The 26036-nt window shown below is 22.4% G+C and overlaps 7 protein-coding genes across 7 annotated transcripts; 2 read left to right on the top strand and 5 right to left on the bottom strand.

The window, feature by feature from the left end:
- Positions 1-902: 902 nt before the first annotated feature.
- On the bottom strand, positions 903-7694 carry PVVCY_0300700 (6-cysteine protein; the record flags this gene model as incomplete). Its single annotated transcript, XM_008628280.1, has 1 exon — positions 903-7694. The coding sequence occupies one exon, from the start codon at positions 7692-7694 to the stop codon at positions 903-905; it is 6792 nt and encodes a 2263-aa protein (XP_008626502.1).
- A 1069-nt stretch (positions 7695-8763) lies between these two features.
- PVVCY_0300690 (conserved Plasmodium protein, unknown function) lies at positions 8764-9420 on the bottom strand (the record flags this gene model as incomplete). The annotated part of the gene is made up of 1 exon (XM_008628279.2): positions 8764-9420. The coding sequence occupies one exon, from the start codon at positions 9418-9420 to the stop codon at positions 8764-8766; it is 657 nt and encodes a 218-aa protein (XP_008626501.2).
- Positions 9421-10294: 874 nt separating this feature from the next.
- PVVCY_0300680 (conserved Plasmodium protein, unknown function) lies at positions 10295-11734 on the top strand (the record flags this gene model as incomplete). The annotated part of the gene is made up of 7 exons (XM_008628278.1): positions 10295-10379; positions 10561-10678; positions 10769-10849; positions 11008-11162; positions 11269-11381; positions 11474-11538; positions 11683-11734. The coding sequence occupies 7 exons, from the start codon at positions 10295-10297 to the stop codon at positions 11732-11734; spliced, it is 669 nt and encodes a 222-aa protein (XP_008626500.1).
- A 365-nt stretch (positions 11735-12099) lies between these two features.
- On the bottom strand, positions 12100-13317 carry PVVCY_0300670 (ribosome-recycling factor, putative; the record flags this gene model as incomplete). The annotated part of the gene is made up of 1 exon (XM_008628277.1): positions 12100-13317. One exon carries the CDS (start codon positions 13315-13317, stop codon positions 12100-12102), a length of 1218 nt encoding a protein of 405 aa, XP_008626499.1.
- A 922-nt stretch (positions 13318-14239) lies between these two features.
- Positions 14240-14851, bottom strand: PVVCY_0300660 (acyl carrier protein, putative; the record flags this gene model as incomplete). Its single annotated transcript, XM_008628276.2, has 3 exons — positions 14240-14392; positions 14499-14704; positions 14791-14851. The coding sequence occupies 3 exons, from the start codon at positions 14849-14851 to the stop codon at positions 14240-14242; spliced, it is 420 nt and encodes a 139-aa protein (XP_008626498.2).
- Positions 14852-17148: 2297 nt separating this feature from the next.
- On the top strand, positions 17149-20832 carry PVVCY_0300650 (conserved Plasmodium protein, unknown function; the record flags this gene model as incomplete). The annotated part of the gene is made up of 1 exon (XM_008628275.1): positions 17149-20832. One exon carries the CDS (start codon positions 17149-17151, stop codon positions 20830-20832), a length of 3684 nt encoding a protein of 1227 aa, XP_008626497.1.
- Positions 20833-20936: 104 nt separating this feature from the next.
- Positions 20937-25259, bottom strand: PVVCY_0300640 (conserved Plasmodium protein, unknown function; the record flags this gene model as incomplete). Its single annotated transcript, XM_008628274.2, has 1 exon — positions 20937-25259. The coding sequence occupies one exon, from the start codon at positions 25257-25259 to the stop codon at positions 20937-20939; it is 4323 nt and encodes a 1440-aa protein (XP_008626496.2).
- Between the last annotated feature and the right edge of the window lie 777 nt (positions 25260-26036).

Below are 26036 nucleotides of genomic sequence, written 5' to 3'. Positions count from 1 at the left end.
TGTCATTTTTTTTTTTTACACTTGTCTATATTTTATATATAAAAAATTGAGAAGTTCTTAGGCCATTTTTATCGTTTGAAAAATATTAAAAAATGTCTGAATTTAATTTTTTAATATGCTTTTTATTTGATATATTATGAGATAAATAATGTATAGACAATTGTGCTTGTTTTATTATTTTCGAAAAAGTTCGTAAACTAATATGCATGATATAGCTATATATCTTGGATTAAAAAAAGGGAAGCAAAATAATTTTTGTTATATACATGCATCTATTGCGATATATTAATAGATCATAAAAAACAAAATGAGACTCTATTTTTATAGAGAAAAAGACAAAATTTTTTCAACTTATTTTGGGTTTAAAAATGTTTTAGCTTATCTATACATTTTGTAATATTTTTCCTTTCTACTATGGTCATCATAATTTGTCATAAGTTAAGTTAAAAATGTGTTTCTTTCAAAAAAAAATACTAAATGCTTATGTAAAATATGGATTGATTCCATAAATTTATGGGTTCTATCAGAGTTGGTAATATAAATTAGATGCAACTTATACTAGTGTAATATTACCGTGAAATAAGCAGGCAGAGTTAAAGTTACGAAAAGCATATAAGACATGTGTGCATGAGTAAGGATAGGTCAAAATGAAATAATTTCTGAACGAAACGAAAAAAAACTAGATGTAGAACCGACTGAAATATTTAAAGCACCAATAAAAAAAACTCATTTTGTCGAAAATTATAATCACAAAAAAATCAGATAATACAAAAAAATATATATATGCATGTATGTGTTCTAATATTAAAAAGTGAATAAAATATTATAACAATAATATACATAAAAAAAAACACATGTATGCAAAACTAAAACAACATTAAACTTGTCTATGTTTATAAAAATTAAAATTTTTTCCCAATCAAATAATTCAAAAAATTCATATTTTTATATTTTATAAATGGCTTATTTAAGGTCATTTTTGGAGTTCCTAATATATATGATTTATAAATTAATTTGATAGTAACTTCTTTATAATTTCCATTTTTATTTTCAAAACATTTACAAGTAAAGCTATCTGAATAAACCTTTTTTATTTGTATAAAAGATAATGTAGGTTTTCCATTTTTTTGATAAAGAAATGTATTTTTATATTCTATTAATGCATCTCTTTTGTAAACTTTATCATTTTTTATAACACTTTCAAAACAATCTGAAGGATATATTTTTGTATTATGAGGACAAGCCAATCCAACAATAGAATCATCTTCGGCATTTATTTCACAAACATAATTCGATTCTAATTCATCCCATTTTTTACTAAACACAAAATATGAAGAATAAGCTCCAACAAAATCACATCCCATAATTTTCAAAGAATTGGGTTTAACATTAATTTTAACTGTAGCTGTTTTACCTCTCCTGCTTTGATTTAATGTTAGTGAATTATCACAAGTAATAAAAAATTGTGCCTTATTTAATAAAAGGGGTGAAAAATATATTGTACTTGAATATGTATTTTCATTTATTTCTGATATATAATTAACATAAGAAATAACATCATTTATATTTTTTACAATATATTTTTCATTTTCATTTATTATTTCTTTTTTAGATATTTTATCTGTATCTTCAATAGTTGCTTTAGGTTTTTTAGACTTAACTGAAATAATTATTTTATTTCCCAAGTTATCATATTCAACTTTTCTAATCTCTTCCTTAATAATATCACTTGTTGTTTCATCTTCTTCGTCTTCTTCATCTTCCTCATCTTCTTTGTTTAATAATTTTTTTTTATTTTTTTCTTCTTCGAGCTTGTTTTTTTCGCTGTTCCCTTTAAATTTTTCGATAATCATTTTATCAAAATTCTCGATATTTAGTAATGATAAATTTGTTCCTAATCCTATTTCCTTATTTTTTACTAATACATATTCAAAAAAGTTTTCAGGACTTATTTTGGATTGCTTGAATTGATCATAATTTCTTAATGGACATATAATTTTTATACTACTAAATTCTGATGCGGTTACAGTAATTTCATATGCTTTTTTTGTTCGAAGGGGGTTCAGAATATTACCATCATCATATTCTTCTTGATCAGTGAGATCATTGTTTTTATATTTTACAACAGATGCGGAGTCATTTTGAGTGCTCAATCGTAGTTTATTCAATTGTGTTTTTTCATCTGCATCTGCTTTGTTGGAAAGGACCGGAATTGGGTTCTCATTTTCAGATGTAATGCTCAGATCTCCAGAAGAAAAATCATAAAAATAGTGTTGCCTTTGGTATGCATATATATTATGAGTAACTTCTTTTTTAAACCAATTATTTAAATCGTTGCCAATGATATTTATTTGTATGATCCCAACTTGAATTGAATTTATTGAATTACATGAACAAAATATTTTATGAGATTTATTGATTCTTTTTGGTAATATAATATATGTTGGAGTATAATTATGCTTATATATTTCATTTTTAAATATTTTAGCACCATATAATAAATTGTCTAATTTATGTGTTTCAAGTTCTTTATCTGTTCCTTCAATTTGTACATATTCAAAACAGTCTTTAGGGGTTGTAATAAAATTATAAGGACAACTTAAACCAACTACATCATTTTCTATAGCCTCTATATCACAATAAACTGTTTTACCTTCAATTAAATCTACTTCAAATACAAATGAATTATTTTTATATGCCAACGATGATAAATGAGCATTTGTTTCCTCTAAAGAATTTACATCAAAAGATTTATCAATAAAATGACATCCTAATATTTTTTTATCATTTTTTTTTATAAATATAGATGCAGTACCCATAATTCCTTTAGATTCATCTTTTTCTAAATATTCACATGAAAAAACTATATTTTTTGAAGATTCAGAATATGGAGAAATAATTAATTCTAATGTCCCTTGTTCAAAAAAAGATGAATTATTATTTTTATTTATTAAAAGCGATCCAAATAAAACTTTATTTAATTTTTCTACCATTTTATTTTCACTGAGTCCTAGATTAGATCTATATGTAAAATTTTCAAACTTAACTCCATCAACAATTGTATTTATTGAATCAAAATAATCCCGAATGTTTACATCTGTGTTGCCTCTTTTTTTTGGTGGACATTTTATCACAAATTTATCAAATGGGTTCAAATCAATATTGCATCTAAATGATATTATTTGATTAGTATATTTTGTAATACTAAATGGGTTCTCTTCAAATTCTTTGATTTTTTGTTTTAAATATTCTATATATTGTTTTTTCATAATTTCTTTTTTTAATTTTAGATTCAAATTATAATGTTTATATTCTTCATGCTCATATCTTTTAATCATTTGCAAATATCTTTTTAGTATCTCTTCAATGTTAATATTTTTTCTTTTCAAAATTGAATAATGATTTTCAGTAAAATCACATACATAAGTATCGTTTAAATAGTATGGAACTACATCTATGTAAGAAACTTGTTTATTTTGATATTTAGGTTTTGAATCTAGATATTCATAATTTTTAATATATATTGTTCCTACATTTTTTGTTTTATAATTTTCACATGTACAATAAAAATCAAACTCTTTTTTAGTGATCTTTGAAATTATCAAAAAAGTTGATGAATTATTTATAAAATAATCTGCATCTATTACTTTTATTTCATTAAATATATTTTCTATATTTTCTGTTGTTTCTTCATCCATATTACTTTTTATATACACATTTCGAAAACAATTTTTAGGATTAATTTTACCAGTCGGACAATTTAAACTAACTACTATATCTTCTTTTAATTCTATTTCACAAAATTCATTTTGTTTTTCTAAATCATAAACATTAGAATAATAGAATGTTTTTTTAGGATTACCTGAAAAATCACATCCATAAAATTTATTTTTTGTTTTATTTTGAGAAACCCTTATCACTGTCAAACCTTTTTTACCCTTCTTATTATCAATTATTGTCTTACTATTATCACAATATATTTTTAATATTAATACATTTTCTACAATTAATGGAGTAACAAAACTAAAATGTCCTTTTTCTTTAAACATTTTATTTTTGTCTAATATAATAACACCTGGTAATATATCCTCTAACTTTTCTTTTTTATCTAGATGCATTACTTCATCATTTTCTGGTATATATTCTATATTTTTATATTTCTCTAATTCTACAGGGTCTATATTTGTATTTTCTAGATGTAAATTATTTTGGCGACTACTTCTTGATCTTAGATTCGTATCTATTGTTGGGTTTATATCAAAAATATCATCATCACTTTTTATAATTTTTGGACATTTAACTTGAACCATATTTAGATTCTCTTTTAGATGTATATAACATGAATCAATTGTATCTTTTTCATCTACGGGTTCAAGAGAATTCGATTTTTTTGTAAAGTCACAAACATGTTTTTTTCTATAAATTGGGGTTGCTTTTTTATTTAAAAATTCATATCCAACTAAAAAATTTGATACATCTGTATAATTTGTTTTTTGAATTCCAGATGTATTTTTATTAGAAATATTGAATTCGATTGTTATTTTATTTTGTTGAGTTAATGGTGTTCCATCTATGTTACTAACTTTATCTTTATCATTACAGTAACACATTAATTTTGAATATCCTAAATATGTTTGTGATATTTTTAAATATGATAATCCTTTATTATCTGAAAAAACTTCAAAATCAGGATCAACATTTTTTATATTTATTAATTCATTTGATTCTGTATATATCTGAGTAAAGCAATTATTTGGTGATAAAAATAAGCCATTTTGAGTTGGACAGAAAATTCCAAAATATTCTAAACTTCCATCACTTTCTAATTTACATTCTATATTAGAACCCATTTTTATACTCTCTTTTAAAAAAGTATTTTGAGGTTGATTTTTATAAAAATAACATCCATCTATTTTACTACCTTCTTTTCTTACATGTACAGTCATTATACCATTATTTCCAATATTTAGATTTTTTTTAGTATTACTATTTATGCATAAAAATTCGAGTGTTTCATTTGTTTCTATATATGGAGGTAATTGAAAAATAAAGAATCCATTAGATATACTATTATCTTTGCCTATATATTTTTTAAATAAAATATTTGTTTCATCATTTTCATTAGGAGCTATAGATGTATCATAAATACCATGTTCATTTTTTTCTATTTTGCTTATTTGTTCAGTAACATTATCTGAAACAATAACACCAGGTATAATATCTGCTATGCTAGATACACTTTGCATATTTTTATCTATTACATATGATGGTGCATTTTTTGGAGTATGATATAACATTGAATAGATGTTTCTTTTTCGAAGTCTGATTCTTAATTCAGCTTTTATTTCTTCTTTATGCATTTCCTTTGATAATTTTGAAATTTCATTTTCATTTTCTATATCTACTAAACTGGTTGGACAATGTAATGCTACATATTCTAATGGTTTTGGAAATACATTGCAAACATAATTTACTGGATTTTCTGTTACAGGTGATAATATATTATCTGATGATGCAAAATCACATAGATGTGTTTTATTTGGATGTACAATATTCGATTTATGATTCACCATTGGATAGTCATTGTAATCATATATTTCATCTTCATTGACATATTTTACTAAAACTGTTTTTACAATTTTTTCTGTTTCTTTATCTACACAATGACATTCAAATTGATATGACTTTGTTAATGTGTAATTAAAACCAGCTAGCGCATATTCTGGATTTTCATATGAATAGGTAATAATATTTTGAGTATTAATTTTATTGGCATTATTTGGGTATCCTTTTTCATATACTTGCATAAAACATTTTTCAGGCATTTTTTTTGTATTTTCAGGACATCTAAAACCGAAGCTTGTATTTGATTTAGCAATTATTTTACATGAATCTCCTTCTGTATAAGCATTTAAATAATTATATAATTTCCCTTTTCTAAAGTCACAAAATGAAACAGGTCTATCTTTTAAATCTGTTCGAACATGTAATAAAATAGTTGCTTTTTTGTAATTTGATCCACCATCTGTTACACCACATTCTATTGTTAATGGATATGATCCATGATTTATAAATGAAGTCATTAAAAATTTATAACCTTTAAATTGTTGATTTATTTCTGGTATATCTATATCTTTTGTATTAAAATATAAATCTGTAAATTTACTTATATGGAATACATTGTTTAAATATTTTATTGTATTAGCTGGTTCTTTTCCATGTACAATTTGTTTATCTTGTATCTCTTCACAATTATAAATAAATAAACTAAATTCATTTATTGTTTTTTCACATATTTGAATATCACCCTTTGTACTTATATTATAATCAAAATTACAAATTTGATAAGGTATGTCATTAAAATATTTCATTGTTTTACTATCATCATCAACTATTTTTAAACGATAATCTGATGTTCCTCCTCCATCACCAAATATAACAGTTTTTTTTTTCTGAGTTTGTGTATTAATTAGATTACATGAAAATTTTAATTCATAATCTGCAAAATCTTGTGATAGAAAAAAAAATCTTAATTTATAATTTTTTCTGTCTAAGTTTATACATTTTGCATAATGGAATTCTACTTCTAAATATATTCTTTTATCATCTTCATATACACTTTTAAAACAATTTGGTGGATCTAATTCATATCCTTCTACTTTAATTCCAACAACTTTTTCTAAATATCCTTCAAACTCATATACTTCTTTTTCATCACTAATAATTTCTTCAAAATATGGCTTATCATTTTTATCACTACTTATGCCTATTATTTTATTATAAGTTTTATGTACTCTAACTCGAATAATAACAAAGTCTTCAAACTTGTAACTATCATTTGCATCTATATTTGCACAGGTAATTATAAGATCACTTGTTTTATTGCTATATGGTGGAATTAAAAATTCTACCATACCAGTTGATAACTTATTATCTAATCCCCAATTATTTATTTCAGGATAAAATATAACAGGATATGAACTATCCGTTGGAATTATTTCCTTATCCTCATCAAGAATATATTGCATTGCAGTAGATGGTCTAGTTATAATATGGCTATAATGTATAGAGGGTTTAGAACAAATTATAACTACTCTATGTAATTGCTCTTTAGGTGTTATAAAAATTTCAGGATTTTTTAATTTAACTTCATCTTCTTTAACAAAATATTCATGTAAATTAACAACGGTCTCATTTTTTTGTCCTCTAGTAACATATGGCTTTAATTCATTAGTATCTTCCCTTATAGATAACTTTCTATTATTATTTATTTTGAAATCTTTCATACTATAATATTTAGGATATGGTAAAATGCAATTATCTTGGTATCCATATTTCCTATCATATACACAGTGAGGACTATTACTTACTTTTCCATTTCTATACCATTCATCCCATTGTATATCTTTTATTAAAAATTCATAAAAAGATTTTACATATTTATGTATAATAGGAAATATATCTAAAAATCGGATTGAATTTTGTTCATTTTGGCTAGTTCCATATTTTATATGCTCAGAAATATATCCTCTTTCAATTTCATAATGTGATGGTCCTTCATTTTTCATAACATTTTCACTACCCGTTTTTTGAAACTTAGTTTTTATCAAATTATTAACGTATTCATAATTTACTAATGCTAAGATAAATATACCATAAGTAAAAAAATAAAATAAAATTTGTTTTCTCCCCATAATATTTATTGGGCATCAGCTATCCCTCTTTTTGTAACTTCATATATGTAATGACAATATACTTGCGTCTACTTCTATTTTTTTTTAATATCATTCACGATTTTTTTCTCTTTATGTTTAGATAAAACTCCATATGTGCATTCTCTCGTACTTATAAAATTATGTTGTTGATTTTTTGTCTGGGTTGAGGGGCATTATGTTTTCACTTATGTGTGATTTATTAATTTTACAATTTCGAATTAGTATTTTTTTTTGTGATTATTTTATTTCCCTTTTTCAAAACGAGCAAATTGAAAATGTCTATATATTTTTATTATAGTGAATCTTAAATATTAAAAATCTAAAAAAAAATAATCTATTTAGAGAGAGTTGGCATATTATGCACATCAATAAACCTTGCGTGTGCATATATATTTCATATGAATGGAAATATTACAAAATTAAACCCATATTTTCCTGTCTCTTCATGGATCGGTGCACCCCTACTATCATAATTTTACTCGATATTTTATTCACTATATTGGGATACCTTTGCAAATTTAAGTTAAACTTAATAAGCATTACAAATATTATTGATGGGCTCTTTCATAAAATAGATATAAAAATAAAAATGTCTACATATACATATCATAAAGGAAGAACCGTTTTCTCCTTTTTCATAATTATTAAATTAAAATAAATACCCTTTTAACACAAATCTTATGATATAGATTTAAAAGAAATATATTCTTTATCTTTTGTGTGTGTATTTTTACCCTTAATGCATATAACTAATAAGAGTATACAAATATGCACACTTCTTTTGGAGTTATAGTTAAGTCATATAAAAAATTAAGCATGTATATGTTAGACAAAAAATTACATAAACATATTTATATTTGGTGAAATAAATTTCGGTTTTTTATTATGCCATTCCTTTCTTTGAAAGAAAAAAATGTAAAAAAAAAATTAAAAAAATTAATAAAATATTCAAAAAAATATATTTTTTCATATAAGTTATAATGTTTTCTTCTCCTTTTTGGTAATAATTTATTTTTCACAATTTTTATCACTTAGTGATAATTAAGATTTATGATTCTTCCGATTGTTGTGGACTCTCAGTCATGTGTTTTGAAAAAGATAGCAACAATAAAAATATAGCTATATAGACCCAGTACTTCCTTAAAAATGATTTTGGCTCTTCTTTATTTTTCCCAGTTTCATTTCCTTTAGACTTATCTTTATTCATGTTATCATCAGTTTGTATTTTATTAACATTAATTGGTAAAGAAACTGACAAAATCTTGATTGCAAATAAATCAGAAAATACTTTTATATTTTTATCATTGGCTTTGTTATAGGATCGATAGTTTAGCACATATGGCATATAATTATTATCTAACCCTATTAATAAAATAAAATTTTCTGGATCTTGTATTTTCTTTCTATCAATATATGTTTGTATACAATTTTTGGGGTCAGATTTATAGCACAATTGAAATAAAGCATAGTCATAATTTTGTTCTTTTAACTTTTTGATGAGCTTATTTTTTTCATTTATATAAGTGTTGGATGTGTTATATATTTGGTTTTTATCTAATACAAATGACCCAATACTATTCCATTTTACATTATCATTACTAGCTGAGTAGGAATTTATTTTATAATTTATCTGAATTATATTTTTATGGGACAATACACAATTTAAGAACAATAGATGAAAAAAAATAAAAGCTCGTATTATCATTTTCCCCTACCCTTTTATCGTTAACTATTTTATACAAAAAAAATATATTATATATATTTCATCGATTTGAAATGTTTTTGTTTGGTAGAATGATGTTAAAAAATTTATGTGAAACTATAAAAAATCACAAAAACGGAAAAAAAATTGGGTAAATATAATTATGGGAAAACAATATGTAAAAAAAATGTTGTGGAAACTATATAACACTTATACATACATTTCTGAATGTTAATAAATATATGAATGTATGTTAATAAAATATTAAAATTTACATTAACTGTTCAGAAAAAATTACATTAAAAACATGATGAAAAAAAAAAAAGAATATGATACAATACATATGGATGTATTAAAATATATATACGCATAACATGAATGCTATAAATTTTACCTGTACTGTTCATAAAAAGGTGGCAATCTAGCTAAAAAAAAAAACAAAATAAAATATCAAAATAAAAATTGTATTATTGATAATAATAATACATATTAATTATTATAATAACAGTAAAAAAAACAGCTATTTTTATGTATTATTTCATCAGCATATATAACTATATTATATATATGATCTTAGCTTTTCTAAATTATTATATATTTAATTTATGGCATAAATTTTACGTGTAAATGATTATACATTTGTCAGTTTATAGTCTCTTTACATACAATGAAAATAAAACATACTTTCCTATATTTTTAAATTGTACATGTTAGGAAATGTTTGAAGTTATAGACTTTTTTACTTTGTCGCCATAACATATTAAATGCGCATGCAAATTAAACATGTGAAAAATATTTCATAGAATAAAAATAATAAAAAGTAGTTGTTTGTGTATTTTATTATTATTATTTTTTAATTAATTAATAAAGGTATAACATGGCCCAAAACCCATGGCAAATTACAAAATTAAAAGAACTAAGAACAAGCAAGTTGGAAAAGATTATTAATAAGTTTCAAGAAGGTATTATTTCATTCATTATATAAAAAACCACAACATGTATATGTATACACATATTTCCCCTCCCACATGTACATATCAATTTTTACAAATACTATGTGTGTACTTTGTTTGAGTTTCACACATACAGTTTTATTGTATAAATAGCTATTATATATAATGTGTAAATATGTTGAATTTTCAGAGAATAACCACTTAATGCATATACCCAAATTTAAGAACATAACAAATTCTTTAAGTACAATACAAGAAGATTCAGAGTTGATAATTAATAAAAAAACATTTAATGTTGCGCATATATGGTAATTTTAATATACATATTATGTGTAAATAATTGTTTACATTTTTTATCATTCAATATTATGTAATATTTTTTATTTCTACCTGTACAGCTGTGTAGCACAATTACACCCGATGTACATAAACAATGTAAGGGATGGCATAGCAATTTATTTATCCAATTTTATGCTAAAGTAAGTTGAAAAAAAAGACAGATTGGGTTCAGCGAATTGGCAGAAAAAAATAATGAAACAGCTGATCAAATATATCTTTTGCATACATATTGACACTGCTATTTTATTATTATATTGTTATATTACTATATTGCTATATTGTTATATTTCTTGCTTAGAATAAATCATGATATTGAAGGGTTCAGCGTATGCTTTAACAGCATAAAATTAAAAGAGAAGGAACCTATGACACTAAATCATGACCCCACTGTTATGTTTTTAAAAATAAGCTTTAAGCTTTTAGTTATAGTTTTAAAGGAAAATTATAAAATAAGTAACATAAAAATAGGAACAAATAATACATTTATTTGATGTTATATTATGAGACAATGTTATAATTAATATAATGGATGCACCAATTTTTTTTTTAAACTTTATAGAAGTAAAAATAAATAACATTGAACCGTCAAATATACGTATGGATATTTTTGGACTTATTGAAGCAATGATAACTGATGAAAATTTTAAGGACTTTTGTTATGATGGAAAAAGTGTAATTTAAAAAAAACAGTATATTTCTTTTGCCCCTTTTTTCGTCTTATTATTTTTTAATAATTTTTAATCTTATTTTACATTATTTTTTAGAATACATTTGTTAAAAATAGTACGGTTTATTCGATGAATGACATTATAAGTTTTACCATAAGAAAGTAAGTTTGTAGAGCCAAATTAAAAATTTAAGGTTTTATATATAATTTAGATTTTGTACATATACGCAGAAATAATGCCAATCTTAGGCTTTACATTTTAAAACTTTTTCACATCCATACCCATGTTTATTATTTCCTTTTTAGGGTTACCCATGCAGATAATGGCACAAACGTGAAGCTCCTTGGATATGTTTAATATTATAATAAATTTTTTATTTTCATTCCTTTTTTTAGTTGACACCAATATATGTTCTTATACATGCATAATTGCAAATATATGGTGTCCTGTCTATATTTTTTATAAGCACACGCATATTCATATATGCATGCCTTAATTTGTCAATTTTTTTTAATAACTTAAAAAATAAAACGAAAAAAATATAAAATTTAAAATATGATTTAGCATATTCTATGCATTGACCATGAAAATGGCAAGATAAAAGGAAAAAGAGAAAAAAGTGAAAAATGCAAAAAATAAAAAATGCAATGTATATACTTGAGCACGTGGTGATAACCATAGAAATGGGGCTTACTACCCGTTAGACAAAATAAAAGCAAAATTTATATCGCCTCGTTGAATATTTTTTCAATACTTTTTTTTGTCTGATCATGTAAACTTTGGATATGGTTTTTTTGTTTAAAATAAATATCCTTTCCAATATAATTTTTAATTTTTTCTAGCTTGGTCATAAATTTTTTTCGAACATTTCTTAGAGTTATTTTTGATTCCTCTATTTTGTCTTTAATTTTATTTTTAATTTCATTTTTTAAATGTTCAGACAAAGGTGGTATAACAGCATATACTGATTTATCTTTTATATAAAATTTTAATTCATTATATTCTTTAATAAAATGTTGATAAATAAAATTAACAAAATATGGATCATATGGTGTTATAATAAATAAGTTCTCTTTCTTTTTTATATGACATATATGATTTATTGTATATATTTGTTCATTTATTTTTACTTTTTCATTTTCAAACATTGCACTAGAAACATTATTTAAATTAAATCTATATGACTCTTTTTTTATATACTCATAAACTTTATTCATTTTTTCAGAACATAATTTACTTAAGTTTCCAAACTCCTCTTCTGTAATTACTATATCTTCTTCTTCATCTTCGAACTCTTCATTTATATCATCATCTTCTTCACCTTCTTCTGCTTCGTCCAGTTCATCTGCTTGCTCGTCTGTAGAATTTTCCTCTTCATCTTTGTCCATAATATTATTTAATTTTTTTTTTTTTATACTACAATTTTTTAGTGTTAATGTTTCATTATTTTTTTTTTTAATTTCCTCTTTAATATTTTTTGAAATTTGTTTGTTTGTTTTTTTCTCAGTTTCCTCATCCTCGTCCATTTCTATATCTTCATCATCTTCGTCATAATTTATTTCACTACCTTTCCCTTTTTCATTTTTATTTGTTTGATTCCATTTTCCTGATGTTTTAGTTTTTAAAGTTTGTTCTAAACTAGAATTTTCAATATTATTTTTATTTTTTTTTTTATGACCATACAGCAAATAGGCGTCATTTCTTTTGTTATCACTCTCTTTTTTGTTATGGTATTTTATTTTATTGTGATTTTTTAAAAAATGTCTGTTTTTTATATTATACTTGTCTCCTAAAAAAAAGCTAGGATATTTATGTTGTGATATTTCAAATAAATTCTCGTTAATCTGTCTTTTCAAATACACACACTTAATTCCAGTTGTAATACTCAAAATAATAGTAGCGATAAAAAAAGCAAACCCAAAGCCATGTTTTTGCAACATTTTATTATTTTTTAAGTATCATTTTTGATATTAAACATGTTGAGAAAGCAAAGGATTTCACATATGCATATGTATATGCTTTATAAAGCCTTATTTTAATTAGTAACAAAAAAAAATATTTCGACAAATTGGTTAAATTTTTTATACTGCCAACTTTTTAGGGACTAGCTATATATGCCCATTTTTTTTCTTTTTTTTTTTACATCATTCTGTAAAACACTTATTTTTTTTAAATAAAATATTTATATAATAATTAGCTTTTTAAAGCAATAAAATATGATGGTATATCAATAAACATAATATAATATCTTTGGCATTTTGTAAGTTGCTATATAAGAATGTAAAAAGGAAAATAAAAACAGAATGAAAGAAATACTAAATTATTTTAAGATATTATATTTAGAGAGAGTGTAACAAAATTTGTTTTAAATTTTGATAACTACATGTATCCATATATATATATGTGCATATATAGGTAATACATTTTTCTCTTTTTTTTTAACCTATTCCCCAAAAATAGTAATTATAAAAAATATTAGTAAATTTATTTTTTTATCATTTTTGTTGTTAAGGTTGCATACCAGATTATATGCATTTTACATTCTTTTTCATTCATAAAAAAGAGTAAAAATAAAAATAATAGCCATAAACTAAGACAAAGTATGATAAAATAATAACAAAATAAAAAAAAATGTATAAAAATAAAATTGGGAAAACTGTTATTTTTCTTTTATCAATCATTATATATATATGTAAATATCATTTTGTTAATAAATGTGTTTTAAAAAAAAAAATTAAATATATAAAAATACAGCAACTGTTGCAATTTTTATTGTGCCTTGGAAATAGGCCGTACATATACATTTGGAGAAAGTTGGTCCTCCATCAAATTGTCAAATTTCATTAAATATTTATGCACACATTATGCATCAGGCTTTTTATTTTTTTCTATAAAATTTATAGCATCCTCAACTGTATTAATTTTTAAAGCATCTTGATCTGAAATTGTAATTTTAAAATGCTCTTCTAAGGCCATTATTAATTCAACTTGATCTAAGCTATCAGCTCCTAAGTCCTACACACGCGGAAAATAAAAATATAAAATATAAAATGAAAAAAATATGCACGTACATATTTATATGAACAAGACATATTTTTTTGTATTTTTTTTTTTTTCTTACTTTAGTAAAACTTGAAGTTGGTTCTATTTTATCCTCTTCAACGGATAATTGCTTTGATATTATACTTTTAATTTCATCAAATGTACTATTCAAAGAAGTTTTTGATTTTCTTTTTTCTAAAAAATTGTCATTATTTCTAAAGTTTGATTTTTCACTTCGTCTACTAGCTATTTGCAATGAGGCATGGTTGTTCATATTTTTAAAGGCTGAAAAAAAAAAAAAAAAAAAATAGCATAATATAATACAGTAATACGAATATATATACATGCATATATTATGTGTGTGTGCATACCGTTTACATAGTATAGGAAAAATATGGAAAGTAAAAGGATCTTCATTTTGCAAAACAACATTAAAATGATGTTATTTTTGTTCGTTATTTATTTAGTTGTATAGTTATATTGTTTGGTTTAAAAACTCATATATCTCTTTTTCTCGTATTTTATTATTTTTGTGCTGATTATTTTCTCTATATATTTTTTAATATGTTATATTTGCTACTTCAAAATGTGTAGGGATATTATATTTCATATACAAATTTGGAAAATAAAATTATGTACATGTTCATATAAAAAAAAATATAGCGATGGTTGTATTAAAAACTTAGAAAGAGAGGGGAGAATAAATTATAAACCTTGGAAAAATATATATATATTAATATGCATTTTTAATTTTTTTTTATTTCTAAAACAAACATTTGTAACTACTGGAAGAGTGGGGAGGAAAATACACTTATAAATTTTTCACAAAAAAAAACTTTAAAAAAATTTAAATAGAATGCTTTGTAATATGTTAAAAAATAACAATAAAAAGTATATTAATTACTTTTTTTTCTAGATTTATATAAAAAATGAAAATTAATAATTATATATCAAAATATGTTGTGGAGAAGAACAAAAAAATAAAATTAACTGCATGCTAGTTCATATAAATTATATATAAGCATATGTATTATTATTATTTGTTTGCATTCCGTTTTGATTGCAATATTATACAAAATAGTTGCTATTGCTATAGGGTGAAGTATTTCCTCTTTTTATAAAATATGGATAGATAAATAAATGCATATATTATATACCTATGAGAATATGATATAAAATTGTCAAATGAATCATCTCTGAAATATATATTAGTTGAATTAACTTGGAGTTACATAAACCAGGTGCTCATAAGTATGAAATTTCGAAACAATATTAATGTAAACACATAGAGCGATGAAATATGATCGGAATATGTATATAGGCATTTATTAGTTCGATATTGTATTTTGTATATTTGTTTTTATTTTACGCCCATATGGGGTAATACAACATATTTAAGCCATATGAAAATTATAATATGGGTAAATATTATATATATTCATTTTACTATATTTTTTTCATAGAAATTTGTATTTTATATTTTGTTTAATTATTTTTTACCATATTTTTTTATCATTTTTTTATATGATATACTTCTTTTTATTTATTTTTTGTCTTTTATCTTCACTTATTTTTTATGCCCAACATTTAATGGGTCGAGTATCACCTTTTCCATATATATGCTTTCAATTTTACACATTTGTATGGATATATGCAGGCATAATGTTAATATATATGCTTAAGCTGTTTCGTTTGCACACCGGTGTACTTAATTTCTTAATATGAATAATTTTCCTTTATTAAATTTTGCACTGCTCATAATGTATCACATAATGGACAGTTTGAATGGGAAGTATATTTAGTATACCCAATAAATGGGGCTTATAAGGTTATACAATTTTCCATTTTTTTATTAACATTTTTTTTCTTCGTTTTCGAAAAGAATATAGTGGTAGCACCATATTATTTCCCCCACTTTCCCATTCTTACATTTTAACAAACTATTAAAAGAAGGTTTTCATAATTATTATATAAAAATAAATTTTCCATTTAAAGGGGAAAATAAATTGAAGTGCATATATAATATACAGACATAGGTATTATATGCATGCTGGAAAGTCTGAAATATTTGAAAATATTTTAATTATAAAATATTATAAAATTGTTAATCTAACTTATGGAAAGCAAAAAATAATTAAATTTCAATAAGGGATATTCTCCTATAAAAAGTTATATGTATATACGTACATTTATTTAACTATATATATTGCATATGTGTGCACTAAACTGTACAATAAATAGTGCATATATAAATATAGGAAAATCTAAGGGTGTCATATGAAAAATATGCTTTCATTAATAAAATTAAAATAACAAAATGAAACTATATTATATGCTAAAACATTTGTGCCAATTTTATTCATAATATATAGTATGACAAAACAAGCCTACTCATATTTATGTTTGGGGATCTACATAAGTATAATATAAACATATCAAAGTAGTGTGCATAAAATGAAGAACATATTGTTTTAAAATAAAATATTTAACCAATCACACACCATTTCATTTTTCCTATTATAATATTTTTTTTTTTTTACCAAATGGAAAAAAGCTATCTGAGATATTTTAACGTCAATAGATCTACATACTATATTATGCTTCCTCATTTTGTATACATACATATTTATTTATGTATGTGCATAATAATTAGTATAGAGAAATAAAGGAAAGAAAAAGAACAAGCGTTCTAAGATATTCGATTTGCACATATTTGTGGTTTTTAGGAAATGCCAAGAAAAAAGGATAACAATAAAAATGAAAATGAAAAGGAGACAAATATTTTCTTTTATAAAAAGAGGAAGAAAACGAAAAAAGAATTGAAACCATCTTTATGTTGTTCATTTAAATTGTACAACTTAAGAAGAGATAATGATTTGGGCTCTTATTTTAATTTTGATAAATTTCCAAAAAATGTATTAATTTGCAGAAAATGTGTTTTTTCATATTTTGAAGTTAATGTAGTTGCAAATATAATTTATATGAGACATGGGGCTAGAGCCCCCAAAAAAAAAATTAAAAATATATGGCCATTTGTAGAAGATAAAGGGGATTTAACTTTTCTTGGGTTTGAACAATCGATAAGAATTGGGAAATATTTAAGGAAATATTATTATAGTTTAAATAAATTAAATAAGAAATATAATAAAAAATATAGACATATAAGGAATGATAAAGTTTTTAAATTTTTTAAATGGAACAAAGAACACCAAATTAAAGAGATGATAAATGATTTTATTTGTGTAAAGAAAAAAATGAACACTACAGAAAGACCATTGTTTGTAGATGACCAGACAAGAGAGAATTCTCTTCTTTTGAATTACATAAATCATTTATATTTTCATAAAAAACATTTGATAAAAAAAAAATTAAAAAATTATGATATAAAAAAAAAGAAAAGAACATATGATATGTTTATAAAAGTTATAAATAAATATTTGTCTATTCGCACAACAGATAGTGAACGGTGCAAATTAACAGCCTATGCAATTATTTGTGGTATTTTAGGCATAAATAAAAATATATATATGAGTTTTTTTCTCTTAAAATATATAAATAAAATTGATTTTTTTCAAAACTCATGGAAAATATTTAAAATTTTTAACGAAGAGACATTTAACAATTGTCTTCATAATGATATTTGGAATACATGGAGGAATAAAAATAAAGAGGGGTTAGAAAAATGCTTGATAAAAAACCATCATTTTATTATTAGTGATAATACTGAAGAGACAATAAAATTTGATTGTAAATTATGTTACTATAAAAAAAAATGTAGATACACAAAAATGATAGAAAGATACGATTTGTTTATGTACATAATTAATTACATAAACTTTTATGTTAATATATTTTTTTATTTTATAAAAATATTATATATCTTATATTCAATTGTTAAAGTTGCGGAAAGAGATACAATTATGCTAGCAACATTGAAATCGACAAATAACTACATTAAAATGTTAAAAAATTTTATTTTTGAAAATTCTGATATTTATAAGGTTTTAAATAATTATTACAAAAGTGAAATAGCTATCGTTTACTATCTAACAAAATGGAAATCAAATTATATTTGTAGATTCAGCTTATTGCTAAACAATAAATATAATAATTATTCAAACAAAGGAAAAGCCAAAAAAATGGGTCATAAACCTTTTCAAATTGTTCAAAATGAAAAAGACAACAAAATAGATATTATACACAATAAAATTTTTACAATTTTAAAAAAATGGAATTCTACTATGTATATATTAAAGAAAAAAATAAATAAATCTATAATTTTGAATGATCTAAAAAAAATTAATTATTCATCAGATTATATAAAAAATTATTTACACTTGCCAATTTTAGCTAATTTGAAAAATGAAAATATGAATGTTCATAAAATAAAACCTCGTCAAATAAATTCTATATCATATCGGTGTAATGAAAATGATAAGATGGAATTATATAATTACAAATATCATATTTTTAAAAGAAAACAAAAAAGTGTAAAAATAATTAAACAGTTTGTAAGCTCATATGATGCCTATTTATATCACAATATTAATATTATATTTGATATTAAAAAGGGATATGAGAAATTTTCTTCTCAATCTAATAATGTGTGTAATCTAGCTAATAATGATTTGAAATCAAAAAAAATAAATTGTAATAAAATGTTGGCTAGCACAAGCCCATTGACCATTCATAATAGTAATAGTATTAATAAAAATAATGAAAGCACAATTTTAACTATAGACAATAATAAAGAAGTAAATGATTTTTATGATTCACCATTGTTTTTAAAAGTTTGTGAAAATCACAAGTTGAATAAATATTGTAGAAATTGCTCAGCTAGCTTTATTACCTCAAATAGCCAAATAGATTTTCAAAGTTTTGTTCAGAAAAAAAAAGAAAAAAAAAAAAAAATTTTTTTTCAGAAAATATATGAATGCTATAAATGGATTAGCAAATTTGAATATAATAATAGATATTTGTCTTGGCTATGCAGTGGTTTGCCTTTAATTGATGTTGTTATTAATTTTTTAATAAGTGTAAGACTATTTGAAAGACTTGAAAAAAAAAAGTATACCCCCAAAATAATATTATACTTAACTCACCAATCAGCTATTTTGTCATTTCAATCCTGTATAGGTATAAAAAAAAAATATATGAAAATACCACCATTTGCTGGATTTATATCTTTAGAATTAATACACATAAAAACGAAAACCCTTAACAATGATCAAATAATATTACATTCAAATTTCCCGGATTCTTATCATAAAAATAATATCTTAAATTTTATATGCAATAATAATATTATCAACATATTTTGTTGTAAAAAAGATTGTGTGTGGAAAAAAAAAATATATATGGCTAGCAAAAAACGAAAACGAATTCGAGAAATAAAAAAGAATACTAAATTAGACAATTATAAAAATATTTTCAAAGTTCAAGGTAACAAAATTCAGGATTTTAAAAAATTATTTTTTCTTTTGTGTAAAGAAAATACCGATATAAATCATATGATTCAATTTTATGATGAATGCTTAAAAAATAATTATAAAAACATTCGAAGTTCTAATTTAAAAAATTATGATAATATTAAGGGTAAAGAAAAAAAGAGAAATTTTCATGGCTTTTTTGTTAAATTCACTTTTAATAATTTTTCCCCTTTAAAACTTGAAAAAAAAAGTATATTTACTAAGAAAAGTTCAAACATAAATGGTAACCAAATTATGAAAGACATACATGACTCTAATCAAAATGACATTTTAAGCCCAGAAAAATTTACATATTTAGAGAATGCCCCAAAAAATAATTATAATAAATATAGAAAACTTAACAAAATTATAAAAATACTTCAAAACGATCATGCTAATTTGGAAAGCCCACATGATAAGTACATGGATTATGTATATAATAGTAATAGTGGCATTTATCGAAACATTTATTCGAAATTAAATAAAGCACATTCTCAAAAAGTCACTGCGAAAAAATCCATCCATTTTGACAACAAAATTGTGTCTCAAAAATATAAGAGGAGACAAAATAAAAATAATTTAAAAGCAAAGAGCAAAAATAAATATTGGAGTCAATATAATTATTTCAAATCGAGGTACAAATTTGTCAAAAAGAGAAATGTGTTAATATCCCAAAATTTTAAAATCAGACAAAGTCACAAATTTTATATTTTTCAAAATAAAAATGTCGACTCGGCTGACCAAAATGATGGTGTAACGGGGTACCGATTTAAAGATCCGAGAAAAAAAGGTGCATTAAAAATGTTTAATAAATGGATAAAAAAAAAACATTATAAAAATAAAACAAACACACAATACGTGAATGATAATATCATTTGCTTAGATTGTCTAGTCACGTATTTAAAAAAAATGATAAGGGTTTATGGTAACCCTGAAATGGTATGAAGCACACAAAATGAAAAAATAAAAAAATTAAACAAAAAAAAGAAAGAAAATTTCCCAAGGGCACTATCTTATTATCAACTGACTCTATATATGATTGATCAAAATTATGATGGTGTATTCTTCTCTATAAATAAATCAACATTATAAAAATGGATTTTTGTTTCATTCACAATTTTATATTTATTTGGATATTCTTTGAAAAAATTAAATACAAAGTTGTATATAGTATGATGTACAAAAGAGGAATATATTTGAGGGGTTTGTAAGTTATCCATATTTTTCAAAATTATTTTATTATAAAATAATTTTAATGTGTCAAAGGGTAATGATGATATATTTATATATTTATTATTATTACTTAATGAGAATAATAAAAAAATAAGATAAATATTTCTTTTATCTAAATCGTTTGGTAATATAACTTTGTCTACATAATACAATTTTAATAATGATTGTATAAAAAAAATTATTTTTGTTAATAATTTTTTTTTTTTTTCATATTTATAATTTAGTAAATCAAAGTATAACATAATTATATTCAGAAGATATGTTGATATGTTTGGAACAAATAATGCTGAAGAAGGGAGTTTCAAAAAGTTATCAAATAAAATATGATAGAAAAAAATGAGGTTTTTTTCTGATGTATTTTCATTTATATTTGTTATTTTTATTTTATCTTTTGCAATAGTAGAGATATATAAAATATTTGCTTCATTTAAAAAATCAAGATATATTATACTATTCATATACTTTACATGATGATCTACTTTAATAAATTTGTTGTTAAACATTTGATTGATATACATTTTTGATAAATACAATAAAATATTATGGGGTCTTGATTTTGTGTTTTTTAAAGCAACCATTATATCTATTAGATCTCTATTTGATATTTTATTATTTGTATTATTTTTTCGTTTTATATTTCTATACATTTTTTGTATTATTTTTGTTATATTTTTTAATAATTTATTTTTGATAAAATCATTATATCCCGCCTCTTTGTTTATATATTCACAATTTTTTTCCCAGCGACATAAATTTATATTTTCACTTTCACTATTCCGTTGATTTAAAGAACTGATTTGGCTAGCAGTCTTTTCATTCTTTTCATTTTTATTTTTTTTCCCGTCAATTTTTTCTACCTTTTTTGCATGCAAATACTTATTTATAGTGTAATACAAATTTGAAAACGTGTTTAGCAACATAATCATTACATTCTTATTTAATTTAATTTGATTAGGATATATAAACTTGTTGAAATAGGAAAGAGAAAAATAATTAAAATTGTTTCTTATAATATAATAGTTTATATAATTTTCACAATAGGTATGAAGTACTTCTTTAATGTGTCTAAAATTGTTTACATAATCTGTATCACATATTAGGGAGTTACAAGACAAATAAATAATATTTTCAAAGGTTGAATTTTCTTTACTTATCTGTATAATACCACTTTGATCACTAGAAATAAAAGTGTCATCTTTACTACCATTTGAAGTTTGAAAATTTTCTTCAAGCATTTTTTTCATAATTAAAGCCACATATTTTATGTTTACCTTTTTGTAGTTATTCTTTAGGTACTGTTTATATAAATAGTAAGCATTGTGATTAAAATTTTTTATGTTTAAAAAACAGGATATTATATGATAGTAATTTTCTTCGTTTAAATTATTTTTTTTTAAATTAATAAGGTTTGTTAAAAAGGATAGTGATACTTCTTTTTGTTTTTCTGTAATTGGATAATGATGAAAATAAATTTCATATAACATAAAATATAAATTTATGGAATATTGTATATTTTCATTTTTTATAGATATACTATTAGTTTGAAAAAGGTTTAATTTATTTTCTGAAAATTTTGTGACATCATAATGGGGACTAACCATTTTATTTCCATCTATTTTTAGTTGCATATCATATAAAGGATTACAACTTGTTTTATTTTCAATTTTTTGTGTTAAACTTTTTAAGTGATCTTTTTTGGCATGTGAAAATATAAGTTTGTTTACAATCGTGTTTATACATTTTTTTATGTACACCTCAAAATGTTCGAAGTTGTACTCTTGATGTTTTTGATTTAAAAATTTGAAAATGTTTCCTGAAAAGAGCTCAGCCCCTTCATTAATATTATCACTAACTATAGAGTCGCATTTTTTTAAATTAGTTATTTTACTTTCTCTATTTTGTGTGTTTATTGTTAAGTTTGGATTATTAGGTTTTCTTTTTATTTGTTGATATTTTTTAAAAAAATTAAGGAGCATAACAATTTCAGTTTCATCAATGGTTCCTATATTTTGGTCATCGATATTTACAAAGTTTATACATCTGTTTAACAAATTGAGATCTAATATATTTTCATTTTTATAATAAAGATATAAGTTCATAAATATAAGAATGTGATGGTTTTCCGGTTTCTCTTTATTTATTCTTTTATCGTAATTTATAATTATTTTTTGAATTTCATCAAGATAGTTAAAAATTAAAATATTAAATATGTTAGAAGGAAGAAATATTTTATTTATTTTATGTATATAATTTAAAATAGTTATTAATTTAGTTAAAGAGATTTGATTTTGTTCTTGAATTGAAGATAATAAACATGTACCAATATCATTTACTAAATATAGACAGCTAGCTATAGGATTAATTTCTGTTTCTAACTCATCTTTTATTCTTAAAAAATGTGTTGGAGTTTTTATTTTTTTCCAATCTGTTTCTTCATTAAAATGGCTAGTTAAAATGTTATCAAAATGTTTGTCATATATATCTATTTTAGAATATGCACATATCTGATTGTAAATTCCGTTTAGCAAATTTATTAACATGTTAATGTGTAAATTGTTGTAATATATATATATAGTTTGAAATGAGTTTGTAAAAAAATTTGCAATTAAAAAAAATGTATCTCTTTTATTTATTACTTCATTTAATAATATTGATAAATTTGTATATATACAAAAAAAACTATCAATTTCATTTTTTGATAAACTAATAAAATTATTTTTACTATTCAAATAAAATATGTCAAGCTTATTTATAATATTAGCAAATGTCTCTTGTAACAATTTTTCACATTCATCTGATTCAAACACTTTTGAGGATAAAATATTTTTTATTTTTAAAATTTTTACAATATTAATAATATGGGAACAACCCCATAAGCTGTATCCTTCATTTGTATTGACTTCCTTTTCTATATCACAAAGAGTAGAACCATCTAATTTATTTTCAATCTTGTCTGTTTTATTCTTATTTTTAATTTCCTTCAAATTGAAGTCTTTCAAAATTGTGTGTAAAATGTGATAATTTGCATTTCTGTTTATAAAAATAGAATTGCTAACATTTTTTTCACGATATTTTTTTAATAAGTTTAAATAGGCAGACAAAAAAGATAACAACATAATCGAATTTATTTCAAAATGTAGAATTTTATTTGCTAATGTCAATATGTTAGATACTATTTTTTTATTGGCATACTTTGGATGATTGGATAAAAAAATGACATAACTTTTTAAATAATAAAATGTTTTATCATATGTACATCTTTTTTTTCTTCCTTCTAATTCATTATTTTCACAAACTTTAGGAGCATCGTTTGTATTTTCTTCTATGCTCGATTGTTTTATATCTGGTTGTCGGTTTGTGTCTGCATTATATTCATGTAAGGGTATTCCCTTTTGTGGTTTTAAATAATTTGTTTGCTTACTAGTTTTATAATTAAAATTATTAAAATGGGAAAAGAATGAAAGATAAAATATATTTTTAATTAATTCATCTGTAATTAAGTTAGCCTTATTTTTATATAAATATTTTGATAAACAAGTTAATAATTCATGTATATTTTTTAAATTATAAAATTTTAAATGCTCATTAATATTGTAGTGAATATAATCAAATATATTTATAGAACAATTTTCATATATATTATTTTTTAAATTATTTAAATAATATCTTTTTTTTATTAATATTTTATAAAAAGGTAATAATAAATTTTTATTTATATATATGTCTTTATTTCTAGGATAACTATTTACAATTTCTAACACTTCTTGTACACAATCATTTATTTTTTTAGATTTATATGAATGTAAAATCATTTCTATTTTGTTTTTCACTTGGTTGTCCATATTATTTATAATATTTTTATTTCCCCATAACAAATTTGTGTTTGCTAAACAGTCCTGTTCAGCTTGTTGGTTTATATAATTCTCTTTATCATTTTCATCAAAGGGATCTACATTTTTTATGACAACCTTGTTCTTTTTGATATCACTAACCGTATTGCTACCATTCAATTTAAACACACTCGAAACATGGATCCATTTTTTTATTAATAAAATGTTATTACTTTTGTATAATTGTTTTAATTCATTTTGTGTTTTTAGGTAATGTACATAATTTCTTAAACATTTGGATAGCTGCATTAAATTAGGTTACATATATTTATTACTTCCTATATATTTGCTACACGTTTGTATATTCCTATTTCGATGGAGAAAAAAACAAAACGCCTAACAACTATGGGATGTCCAGAACAAACAATTCTTTTTTTCACATTTATATTTGAAAAATAGTTAGCATATATACATGTTTACTTTCATTAATTGACACATGTTATTATTACTATATATAATTATGTGAGGTATATACTTTTTAATTCTTCATTTTCAGCTTATGCAATATTTTTGATAGTGAAAAAATTGTAAAAAAAGTATAATATATAAATTTTTACAAAAATAAATTATTCTATAAATACATTTTTTTTTTTAATATTTTTCTATTATCCTTTCTTTTCACTTTTTTATTATATTATAAAAAAAACGGGATGCCTATATCCTGTTTATGAGGCAAAAAAAAGGCATACGAAAAAAAAAAAAAATATTGTATATATGATAAAAAAATATGGGGCAAAACGGAAGGACTAGGTAAAAAATTCCTTTAAAGAAAAATATAATTTTTTTTATATTTTTATGTAAAAAATTTATAGCTTATATAATTTGTTTTATATGCTATTTTTTATACAAATAAAACATTGTTTAGGTATATATTATTTATTTAAAAATATAATTCTTTTGTTTTTTTTTTATGGCAAAAAATGCGTTAAAAAAATTGTATATAACAAAGGGATATCATTTATGTTGGCTACAAATATTTTATTTGTTCTACATAAGTGGTTTTAAAAAAATAAAAATGAAAAAATT

This window comes from Plasmodium vinckei (assembly GCF_900681995.1).
Source record: "Plasmodium vinckei vinckei genome assembly, chromosome: PVVCY_03".
In the NCBI taxonomy this organism is placed as follows: domain Eukaryota; phylum Apicomplexa; class Aconoidasida; order Haemosporida; family Plasmodiidae; genus Plasmodium; species Plasmodium vinckei.
Note: the sequence above shows the minus strand (reverse complement) of the source record. Positions and strands in the feature narration are given on the sequence as shown.